Source organism: Equus quagga, chromosome 13 (assembly GCF_021613505.1).
Source record: "Equus quagga isolate Etosha38 chromosome 13, UCLA_HA_Equagga_1.0, whole genome shotgun sequence".
Classification (NCBI taxonomy): domain Eukaryota; kingdom Metazoa; phylum Chordata; class Mammalia; order Perissodactyla; family Equidae; genus Equus; species Equus quagga.
In genome coordinates this window covers 98,768,433-98,780,209 of record NC_060279.1, presented here as the reverse complement: position 1 = coordinate 98,780,209, position 11,777 = coordinate 98,768,433, and the positions used below count along the sequence as shown (strand labels likewise).

Genomic DNA, 11,777 nt, shown 5'->3' with positions numbered 1-11,777 from the left:
CAGGTAGGCGAGCACCACCCCAGAGGTCCGGTGAGCCAGAGCCAGGCCTAGGTGAGGGTGATGTAGGCAGAAGCCTTTTCTTTCAGGTGCCGAAGACAGAGGTGACAACTCCAGCTCCCTGCGGGGGCGGCAGAGGACAAGGAGTGAGGCCCAGGTCCGGGGAGGGCTGCCCAACCCCCCCCACCTCCAGCAGACAACTTTCCTGCCCACCCACCTCTTCTCTCACCTTCCGGGGGCTCCGCCATGGGGGGACTCAGGCAGTACATATGGTAACCCCGATCGCAGTCGTCACAGAACAGCAGCTGGTCCTGGGGGGTGAGACCCGCCCAGCTGGCACCCTGGGGGCATGGGTACCAGAAACCGGGGTGGGGGGCTGGGGCAGGGGCTAGGTCAGAGGGTCTGGGGGAGGCGGTCCCTTCCACGAGAAAAGGCTCTGAGAAGGTCTGCATCACGGACTCTGCAAAACCCTGCAGCACCCTGAGGACTGTCAGTGTGCATTCTGTAGCCTGGGCTCTCTAAGATTCGGTGGGACATTCACATGACACTGAGATGGGCTGATACCAGCCCTGGAAGCAGTGGACAGGGGTTCAAGTCCCAGCTGTCCCATTTTCCTAGCTGGGCACCCTTGGGCAAGTCCCTTCCCCTCTCTGGGCTCAGTTTCCTCTCAAGAGTTCCTCCCTCTGTGGGTGTTGGGAGGGCTCAGAGCGATGAAGAGTATGAAATGCGGGGCCCAGTGAATGGACACTGACAATAATACTAATACAGTAACGAGAGTTCACCAGGGAGGGGCTCCTGGCAGAGGCGGGGGCACGGGGGCCACCTGGGGGCAGGTCCCGGGGAGGTGGGTGGCACTCACGTCGTTCTCCGACGTGCCGCACAGGCTGCATGACTTGCACTCGATGCACTGCCAGCGGTAGGTCCGCACGGCCGCTGTCATGTTCACGGTGAACTGCAGACACGAGGGGTGTCCTGGGGGCCGAGGGGCAGGGTTGCGGTTAGGGGTCCTCGTGCCCCTGGGGAAGAGACAGCTCAGAAGGCCGGGCGAGCTTCTGCGGCCCACAGCCCGGCCCCACCCTGCCCACGGGGCCCAGCCACCGTCCTGCGGGCAGGGCCGCCTGGCCACCAGCCTCCTACGAGCCGCCATGGCAACCACCCTCTGCTCCCCAGAATGCCATGGCAACCGCATTCCATTACCCACGGTGCTGTGGCAACCACTTCCTACCACCCACAACCCCGGGCAGCCATGCTCTCTGAACCACCGTACTGAGGCGGCCGCCGTCCATTACCCACGGCAGGACCGGCAGTAACGTGGCAGCCACGTCCTCCCAGGCACGAGGCCATGGCAACCACCTTCTGCAGCAGGGTCCCACACCCTGCCTCCCTGCGTCCCCAGCCCGTTGCACGGGATGCTGCAGCGACCGACCTGGTTCTAACAGTACCATGTGATGCCGATCTGCCAGTCAGCCCACCACCCCGGTGCAGACACCCCAGCCACAGCCAAGGGCCACGACAACGACATTGCACTATCCCCAATTGCCACAATGACCATATTTCATTCCCCGCAACACCATGACAACCACAATTCATTAGCCGCTGTGCTGAGGCAACCACAGTCTATTCCCCACAAATCCACCGTGGGAAACCACATTCCGTTAACCACAACTCCGTGGCAAGTGCCCTCTCTCGGCCACAGCACCAGGCAGTGGCAATCCATTACCCGCCATCACAGTCCACTTCCCGCCACGCCATGGCAACCACATCGCCTCCTTCCCAGAGCCTCACGACCACACTCAGTTCCCACAGTCCTCAGCAGCCCTCTGGTTATCCGCAGGGCCCCCGGGGGGCCCCCATCCTCAGTGTCTGCCTCCCATGCTCCAGATCGGCACTCCCGGAGGCCTCTCCACCCCGGCCCCCGGGAAACTCCGGCAGGGGCATCACCTGATCGCCCACAGTCAGCACAGGAGATGAGGTCCTCGGGACACCCCGTCTTCTTGGAGCCACCCAGGCAGAAGTCACAGTAGCCGTTGGGGATGACAGTGCCGTCCGGCGCCTTTTTGGCTGCAAGACAGCAGGCAGGGGTTGGCACGGGCAGGCAGGACACCCCGTCCAAGGCTGCTGCTGAAGTAGGAGCAGAGGGAGGCGTCCCTACCTGTGTGTTTCCTCTGTGCCTCAGGGACCCAGGCCAATTCTTTGTAAAACTCTGGGGGTGGAGGACAGAGAGAGGGGCTCTCACCATAGGCAAGGCCCCACCCTGCCCCCAGCCTCAGCCCCAAAGGTGGACCCCTTGGTCCAGGCAGGAGAGAGGCAGGGAGAGAGAGTAGCTACCCCGAGCTGCGGCCAGGAGCAAAAGAGATTTGGGGGTACCCAAATAATTCTCACCAGGAGCCCCCTAACTTTGAGGACAACGGACATGTCCTCTTTATTAGGTAACAACTTGGCAAATACAGCATCAGAAAGAGTCCCCTGCCTCCCGGCTCGTACACGCTTCTACCAGACAGCCACTCCCCACTCAGCCCCAGCGAGATAAAAATTGGGTCGATGCCACTGGCCAAGATCTGGTATGGAAACAGACATTCCAAAGGAAAATTCTGAAGCCAGAGGTGCCCGGGCAAGCATGGGGACGGGACCAGAGACTGCCCTCTCCTGCCAAGGGATGGGTGGGAAGATGGTTTCTCCCCTAGCAGAGCATCCGCACAAGCCCTCGCCCATCCCTCCGCTGTCGAGGCTGGCATGGGATGGGTATGGGCGGTCACCACCGGCTTCCAGGCCACCGACCCTGCGCCTCAGCCGGGGCTCAGCAGAGAAGGGAGAAAGGGGGGCGGGGAGGGAGGGGAGTCATCTATCACCCCCTCCCCAAGCTCTAATTGAAACAATAAATCAGACCCAGAAATATTACGCCCGGCCGGGAGCGAGGGAGAGATGGTTGGTTGCCATGGCAACCCCAGAGCCAGCATCCCCATGGTCGGTGGGGGGAGGGGACCGCCGAGCTGGAGATTTTCCAGAAATGTCTAACGTGCCCCCTCCTTCGCAGGCTGCACAGCCCCCGCTCCCAGGGCCCCTCGCCACCCCCGCGGCCGGCCAGCCTGCTCACGTTTATGGTTGTTTTTCCGGTGGAAGGGCAGGGCGTGGCGCTCGGCGTTCTCCTCCCCCTCCTCCTCTGCCAGGTGGGTGTGGGTGTAGTGGTAGCTGAGCCCGGGCCGGTTCTTATACCGTTTCCCACAGACTGGAGAGCGAGCAGGGAGGGCCCGTCAGCCCCCCAGCCCAGGCTGCCTCCACCCTGGCCTCCAGGATCATGCCTCCCCCCTCTGCCAGAGGCCTGAGCATGCCCCACCAGGGTCCAGACAGGAGGGAGGGGTGGGCCGGGAGGGGTCCTTGGGGCCCCCCTCTCTCTCTCTCCCCCTCTTCAGAAGGACTCACTATCACAGACATACGGCTTGTCTCGGTCTTCCAGGGAAGCGGTGTCCTGGCGTTTCCGGAGACCTCCGATGCCATATGCCTGGGGGGAGAGGCAGGAGTGAGGGGCCGAGACAGGGAGGGAACTAAAGGGCCCACAAGTCGAATCGCAGCTCTGCCGCTTCCTAGCTGTGGGCCTAACTCCCTTGAGCTCTCTGGGGCTCAGTTTCCCCATCTGCAACCCAGGTATGAAGACAGCGCTCACCCACTGTACTATCTCTGTTTGGCAAACGGTTTACTATCTCCGACCCTCCATTCCCTCATCTGTAAAATGGGCATAAAATGCTTCAGGCTGCTCTGGGGAGTAAATGAGGTCAAACTGGGGCAGGGTCTGACCGCTGGGCACACTCCCTAAACGGGCTCTGCAGGGACGGGAAGGGGGAGGGGGTTTGGGGGGTACCTTGCCCTTGGCCCTGTTCTTCCTCCTGGGAATGTCATCCTCCAAGTCTTCTACTTCGAGATCGTGCGGAAACTCCAGCAGCTGCTGTTTCTGGGCATCAGGAGAAGGGAGATGGGGGTCAAGAAGGTGGGGGGCACTGTTCTGCTTTGGGGCATCCTGGGCAGAGCTGGAGATGGGGGGTGGTAGGGCAAGTCAAGAGGTCTTCCAAAAAGAGACAAGGCGTGGGAGGATGGAGACTCAGAGGCACAAAGGCCCAGGGCACAGGAAGAATTCGGACAGGGACGGGGTGTGCGAGGGCAGGGGACAGAGGGCAGCTGGGGCCCCTGGGGTCCTACCTGGCAGTCCATAATGGTCTCCTCCTCCTTCAGCTCAATCTTCTTCTCCCCCGGCTCCGCGCACAAGAGAGCCTCAAGGACCGGCCCTTCCGGGAGGCCGCCCTCCTTCTTCAGGGGCGCCTCACAGTCTGGGGACAAGGCCACGGGGGGTCAAGTGGGGAGCTTGTCCCTAGAGGACTCCTCCAACTGCCCAGGTGGGGGACCACGCTCTTGGCTGGAGGGACGAGGCTTTCCCACACTCAGCCAGCAACAGACGCCAAGATTCAACCATACAGAGTGGAAGATGCCCAGACCCTGGGGAAGACCCAGCCAGACCCTCAGATCCACTCGGAGGACAGGCTCAGGAGGGGACATGGCCAGACCCTCGTGTACACCTGGACACATATGGAGAGATACACACACTCAAACCGGATACACAAGAAGCAACACAGGGACATCCATGGGGGAGATACAGACAGAGCATCCGAGACAGCCAGACACACAAAGGAAGAGACACCCAGACACTCAGAGACACCGAGACACGTAGAGCAGACACCTCCAGACCCTTGGATACACCCAGACACGCTCAGAAAGAGACCATTAGATCATCAGATGTGCCCAGACCCATGGGGGAAGACACAGCCAGATCCTACGATACACCTGGACACCCATGGGGAAGATCCAGACACACCCAGAGAGGGTCGCTCAGATGGATACACACGGACATACATAGAGATACAGAGATACAGACACAGCTGGGAAGACAGCCAGGTGGACACTCCGATACACCTGGACCCACACAGACTTGGATACACCTGGATGGGGGCAGAGAAACAGCCAGTGACTCTGATCGTACTGGACACATTCAAGAAGCGGCAAGGCCAGACATTCTGCTGGACCAGCACGTGGACAGAAATACACCGAAGACGCCAGACCCCAAGGGAAGAGGTTTTCCCAGACATTCCAGAGCATCTGGGCACCCCCAGGAAGAGACAGCAGACACCCTGAAACCCCCAGACACACTCAGGAACACCTGGATCCTCTGACAGGCCAGACACACACAGGGGAAATAAACCTTCTAATACACTTGGAAACACCTGGAAAGAGACTGAGACACTTAGCTGCAGTCCACTGCAAATGGAAGGGTTACCATCAGACACTCTGACACACCCAGACACACGAAGGCACCCACAGGAGGAAATACAGCCAGACACTCTGATCCACCCCAGCTCATAAGGGGAGAGACACAAAGACTCGATACACACAGCAGATACCACTCCACCCTGCAATACACCTGGGCCCAGGTAGGGCCAGACAGAGGTCGAAGCTCAGTGACTTAGGGAACAGCGGAGAATCTCTGGGTCCCACCCAGACACACCCTGCAGACACACAGCCAGCCCCTCGGACACTGGCTGGGAGGGGAATAAAGGCGGATGCTCAGACACACACTGGCACCACCACACACTTCTCAGCGCCTGCTGGGGGCACGGATGGCGGCCACCCAGGCACAGGACCAAGCTCCACCCACCAATCTTGTACTCGCAGGGCCGGAGTCTGGGGTCCTCCAGGATGTTGAGTCTCCGTTTCTTCCTCCAACAGCGGGCGGGGTACGTATAGATCTGTCCCGGGGCCAAACCTGGAGGGAGAAGGGCGGTCAGAACGCGGGCGCAAAGCCGCCGCCCCGCCCCGCCCCGCCCTCCCGCCGTACCCGGCCCGCGGTGGGTCTTCTCCATCCAGATGTAGCAGTTGTTCTGGGCCACGCCGGTCTGCGAGTCGAGGAAGGGCAGGCGCAGGCTGCGCTCGGCGCACAGGCGCGCGTTGTAGCTGCGGCAGTGCTCGATGGCCTCGCGGTAGAAGTCCTCGCCTAGGCTGCGAGGGCGGGCGGGCTGCTGTCAGCAAGGGCACGCGCCCCCGGGCGCCCAGCACCCCTCCCCCAGCCGCCCGCCGGGAGTGGGTGGGCCCACTTCCCCAGCCTCACCTCTCCCCCTCCTGCCGCTCCTGGACCCAGGAGCCCCCAACCCGGGGCTCAGGCAGGCCTCAAGCCAACGAGTGGATACCCACAATATAGAAAGAGACAAAAATACACCGAGACCCTACCATCCCAGCACATATCCACACACACAACACAGACAAATCGCACACAGTCACACAGGATTCACACACAAAGAGAGACACATCCCAAGACTCACAAAGGAGAAACAGACAAACCTCACATATGTGCACACACAAATATCTTCCGAAAAACACAGATATCTCAAGTCACATAGTGTAGAAACAGCCAGATCACACATATATCCATGCACAGATACGCACGGCATATCCAAAGACACACAACATAAACAAATCACCCACACAAAGACACACAACATGCAAACAGTTCCCACACACCACAACACACACACACTCATCATCCAAAGACACACGCAGATACACAAATGTTAGAAGAAATGTTAAAACAAACTACCTACATATGCACTTACACACATATCCAAAGACACAACACAAATCACACACACGATCCAGACGCACTATACAAAGAAATCACACAGAGTCACACAGGATACACACACACATTCACAAAGATACACAATATAAAAACCAACATATAAATGCCACATATTCAAACACAGAAAGATACACACATATAGGACACAGAAACACACAAATCCACCCATATTCACACAAAAATTTACACACCAATACATGCATACCCACGTATGCAAAGCCACAGAACACAAATGAGGCACAGTTTCAAAGGACATGGACACACACACTCAGAGACCCAAATATCCAAAAATACCTAGTGTCGAATAAAAGAAATTAAGCACATATCCACACACATAGCCACGAAAACCAGAACACAAACAAGTGACACACACTCCACATGCCAAGACAAAGGTGGTACGGGCTTCACTCAAGTTTACCAAGGCCCCCTCACCCCCGGGCCTTTTCACCCCCTCCCCAGCCCCGGGGGTCGCAGGTCGGGACATGACCCCCTTCCCCGGAGAGGACCCGACGAGGACTCGGAGTTCCCCACACCCTCCGCTCCTCCAGGAGCAGCGCGTCGGACCCCGTTCTGGCCAGAGCCCACAGTCACACACGCTCGCACCCCCGCGCAGCCCGGCCCGCGGTGACAGCCCCCCAGACACCCCGGCGGCCCCACCCCCAGCCGCCACACACACGCCCGCCCGCGCCGACCCGCCCGCGCGCCCTCCCCCGCCTCCCGCCGCCCGCGGCACCTCAGGGGGCCGGGGATGACCGTGGCCATCTTGCTCCCCGGGTCCTGCCCCCAGCAGGTCCCCGCCGGGTCGGTCCTCCCCGCGCTCGGGCGGGCGCTGAGGCCGCCCATCCATTCATTCCCGGGGGGCGGGCACAGCCGGGCCGCAGCCAATCGCGGCGGCGGGGCGGGCCGGCCCGGGGCATGCCGGGAGTTGTAGTCCCGGGCCCCGGGTTGGCGGGACCGGCAGGGAGGGGCGCCTAGGAGGGCTCGGAGCACGCACGGTCACTCAACACGCTCACCCGACACGCTCACCCGTACACACGTCTAGCCTCAAGGGCGTACGCTCACACGTGCACACCTGGACGCGCACACCCACACGGCAGTGTACACACATTCACACGTATACTCACAGCCGCCCACGTAGACTCACGCACGCCCCCACTCCCACGCCTCCACCCAGACGCACTTACAGTGACACGCGCACGCACACCTCAATGCCAGGAGACAGCGACGCCTGCCTTCCAGGTGCCCACACAGGGTCCCACCAACACACCCGCGCTGGCGCAGGCGGTGGCTCACTGACACCGCCCCCACCCCCATCCCCCCAGTCCCTCCTGGCTCCAGGGACCCCTGTTGTCCTTTCCCACTCGGGGCTGTCACCTCACAGTGACCCCGCCCTGCTCAACCCCCTCCACAGGCCTGACAGCCCCGGGGCTGGTTGAGAGTTGTTGCCACACCTCCTGGGTTCAAATCCTGGCTCTGCCACTTGGTGACCATGTGACCTTAGGCAAATAACTTCACCTTTCTGGGCTTTAGTTTCCTCATCTGTAAAATGATTAAATGAGTAAACATGGGTAAGATGTTTTAAAAGACACCTGGCAGGGAGTAGGTGTTCAATAAATTCATTCATTCCACAAAGAGGATCTGGCAGGTACTAAGCTGTGAAATGGTGAGAGCTAACCGTTGTTAAAAAGAATAATGCCTGGCACAGAATAGATGCTCAATAAATATTTGTTGAGTGAATAAATATCCTGAGGACCTGCCATGTGCCAGGCACAGTTCTCAGTGCTTTGACAGGGATTAACTCATTTACGCCTCATTATGACCCTCCTGGGTGATGCTATTATGACCCCATTTTCCAGATGAGGCACAGAGAGGTGAGCTCACCTGCTCTCTGCCGCTGGTGGCTGTTTGAAGGTGGGACTCCGGGAAGGACCCCTCACCATGATGTCTGTACCCAAGTCAGCCTTACCTCCTTCTCTCTCCCACTGTCACCCAAACAGGATCTGCCCTAGGGGACCCCCAGAGAGTGAGGCGAGTCATGGCACTCACCCAGTGCCACGCATGCACCTGGAACCCAGTTGGTCCAAAGTTTGTGTTCAAGTTAGAGCCCCTGCATGGATGACAACGCCCACAAATGTCCTTGTCCACCAGAGGGCTCTCCAGCAGACAGAAGAGGTGTACCAGCCTTCGCTTCTTGGTCACTTGATGCCCCCACCTGCCTCCTAGTGAGAGAGACCCGCTCGGGGTCTTCCACACCCATGGTCACTGCTAAACACACAGGTGCACACACCCCTCTAGTCTTAGAGCTCTTCCTCAAAGGCTCCCCTTTGCCCCCAGGTAAGGTCTTGACCTTTCTCCCTCCCCCATCCCCAACGGAAGGAAGGGAGCGGGCCTCTGCTTCACATCTGGCCTAGAGCAGCTGGCCAGGGGAGTAAGTCAGGGATGCTGGCAGCCCCATGCTCACTCCGGCCCCCAGGCCCCCACAGGGGCCACCCCACATCTTACCCACAGCAAGCCCTGCCACCTTCTTCTTGCACCTCACAGATCCCCCAACACACCCTTACACTGCTCCCCACATCTCCAGCCTCAACACCCCGGCTCACTCCTGCCACACCCAGAACCCTACACCAACTCCGTCATTTTGGAGTCTGAGTGTGGAACACTCCGTCGCCTCCCCAGAGGCCCTTGTCCACCAGCACGACTTGACCCCCAGACCCAGGCTGACACTTGTGGAGGGGGCTCCCTCCCTTCCCTTCACCTACCCCTCTCCCACACTTGAACTTCCCTGCAAACCACTCTCCTGTCCCCACCCCCAGCGCCCTAGGTGGAAACTGGAGCACAAGTGAAATCAATATTGATACTATTAATAATCGTCACTCCACTCCGCTAGGGTCAGGCTCTGTAGTGAGGGCTTTACAAAGATCACAACAACCCCACGAGGTGATAAGAGCTGCTATGAGTCCCCAGGTCACAGATGGTAACACTGAGGCTGGAGGGGGGATCCGTGTCTCCAGACGGGGTTTGAAGGCGAGCAATCAGAACTCTGAGGGCTGCACCTTGCAGCCTCCCATTCCCAAGGGGATTTGACTCACATTCTTTCAGGAGCAGGAGTCCCACCCTCTCCCCTGCAGACCCTTGGGAAGGTGACAGCAAAGAAGGGCGCTGGCGCTCCCAGCACAACGCTTCCTCTGGCCTCCGCGGCCCTGCAATGGGCTGCCCCACGCCTCCCCCAAGGTCTGGGCCAGGGTCAGCGTGCGGAGGCCTGGATGCCTACAGACCCACCAACCTGCACGGGACCCCCATCCCAGCCAGCGTGAGGGTGTCCCTCATAGCGGAGACATCTGTCTGTATGTACGACTTCGAGTGAGAGGGAAGCAGGAGGGGATCGCCGTCACACAGACCCCAACCCCACACACGCCCTCCCAGCCCTCTTCCGCTCCCCGCAAAGCCGCACGTGTAGGCGTGTGCCTACAAGCCCCCGCCCCTCCTCTCTCAACTTCCCCCGCCAGAAACCAGAAGCAAGAGGGGCCTGTGGTCCAGCCACCAGGCACAGCCCTTCTGGGGTAAGGGGGGGCGCTCCCGGGCCCCTCCCCCTCCCAACCCTCTCCCCTCCATAACCCCCCACCCCCGCACACGTTGTTCAAGGTCAAGGCGGCGAGCGCACGGGGTTGGGGGAAGGGTGGGGGAGGTCGCCCCGGCCCCTTTGTGCGGCGCTGCCGGCGTTCGCCCTCCGCCTCCTCCCCCGGGCCCAGGAGGAGGGGGAAGGGAGTGCCGCGCTCGCCAGCCCGGGCGGGAGGCGGGAGCGGCCGCGCCTGTCACTCCGAACCCGCTGTCACTGCCTGGGGAAGGGGGGTGGAGAGCGCTGGGACCCAGGAGTCCGGGATTCCGAAGAGGGAGCGAGAGAGAAAGGGAAAGAGAGGGAAGAAGAGAGATGGAGAAAGCGAGGGATGGCTAGGAGAGGGGAGGGATGGGAGGCAGGTAGCCTTGAACCCGGGCGTCCAGGTTCCTGGCCACTGGGCCCAGGAGGAAGCCCACGCACGGAGGACGGACGCGGACAGGGAGAAAGGGAGGGAATCCCCGGAGACTGGGGGAGCTCGGAGCACCCTCTCCCGAGCATCTGGTCCCCAAGCGGATGGGAGATGCTCTCCTTAGATGTGTATGGGCGGAGAGAGGGAGGGATCCCACAGTCTATGCTGACCGGGGCTTCGAGGCTTCTAGGTCTTGAAGACCCAGGAAGGAAAAAGGGTCGACAGCAGGGATCGAACCGAGGACCCCCGGCGTCTCAGCTTCCACCCTGCGGCCGCGCGGGCCGAGGTCCTCGGAGAAAGAGCGGGGAAAGAGAGAAAGGTGCTTTGATGAGGGGAAGAGGGTGGTGGAGACCCCGGGGACTGACATCTGGACTTGGGCGTTCGTACTGCCATCCTCATGCTGGGGCAGGCCTGCGCCCCCGGAGACACGGAGGAGGAGAGATGCAGGAGGAGGGAAGGGAAGCCCCTACCCCCACTCTGGGTGGGGAAACGGCCTCCGCCACCCCCAGCCCGCGCCACATTCCTTCACTGACAGCGACAAAGAAGAGGCGCCCCCGCGACCCTGGAGGGGCTCCGGCCTCAGACCCCAGGGGGCGACAGGGGGTGGCAGGCCCCCCAGGGGCACGGGGGGGCGTGCTGGAGGCCCCCACTCAACTACCATTCGCGCGCTGCGTCCCCCTCCCCAGCGAGGGAGGGGGAAGGGCTCCGGGGGTGGGAGGTTCGGGATGGAGGGATGTGGACGGCGGGGACACTCACGACTTGAGCGGGTTCTGAATGGCGGTGGCCATGGCCCACTCGGCTGGGCCGCCTCCGGCCCGGGGCGCCGCTGCCGCCGCGCGCGGGCCCAGCCCGGCCTGCGCCGCCCGCTCTGCCGCCCAGCGCGCTACGATTTCATTCATTCTTGGGGCTGCGGCGCGAGCGGAGCGGGGCGGGCCGGGGGCGGGGCTCGGCCAATCCCCGCTCCTCCCGGCGCACGACGGGACGTGGAGTCTAGGGGCGGGCGGCGGCGCCCGAGGGCGCCCGGGTCCGGACTACACGTCCCAGGGGGCGTCGGGAGGACCGCGCGCCCATTGGCTGCT

At 61.3% G+C, this 11,777-nt stretch overlaps 1 protein-coding gene across 1 annotated transcript; it reads right to left on the bottom strand.

Moving 5' to 3' along the window:
- Positions 1–11,486, bottom strand: DPF1 (double PHD fingers 1). Its single transcript, XM_046683669.1, has 12 exons — positions 11,455–11,486; positions 5,876–6,036; positions 5,696–5,803; positions 4,189–4,316; positions 3,854–3,943; positions 3,418–3,496; positions 3,092–3,223; positions 2,150–2,200; positions 1,939–2,058; positions 857–969; positions 227–308; positions 1–118 (listed from the first exon to the last, which is right to left on the bottom strand). The coding sequence occupies exons 1-12, from the start codon at positions 11,484–11,486 to the stop codon at positions 48–50; spliced, it is 1,167 nt and encodes a 388-aa protein (XP_046539625.1). The 3' UTR covers positions 1–47.
- Between the last annotated feature and the right edge of the window lie 291 nt (positions 11,487–11,777).

Excerpts from the sequence above, each read along its gene's own strand:
- DPF1 (XM_046683669.1), bottom strand. The coding sequence starts at position 11,486 with ATGGCCACCGCCATTCAGAACCCGCTCAAGTC. Across the intron at positions 3,944-4,188 it reads AGACCATTATGGACTGCCAG|AAACAGCAGCTGCTGGAGTT; the intron begins GTAGGACCCCAG and ends CCTGATGCCCAG. Across the intron at positions 2,059-2,149 it reads GGCACAGAGGAAACACACAG|CCAAAAAGGCGCCGGACGGC; the intron begins GTAGGGACGCCT and ends GCTGTCTTGCAG.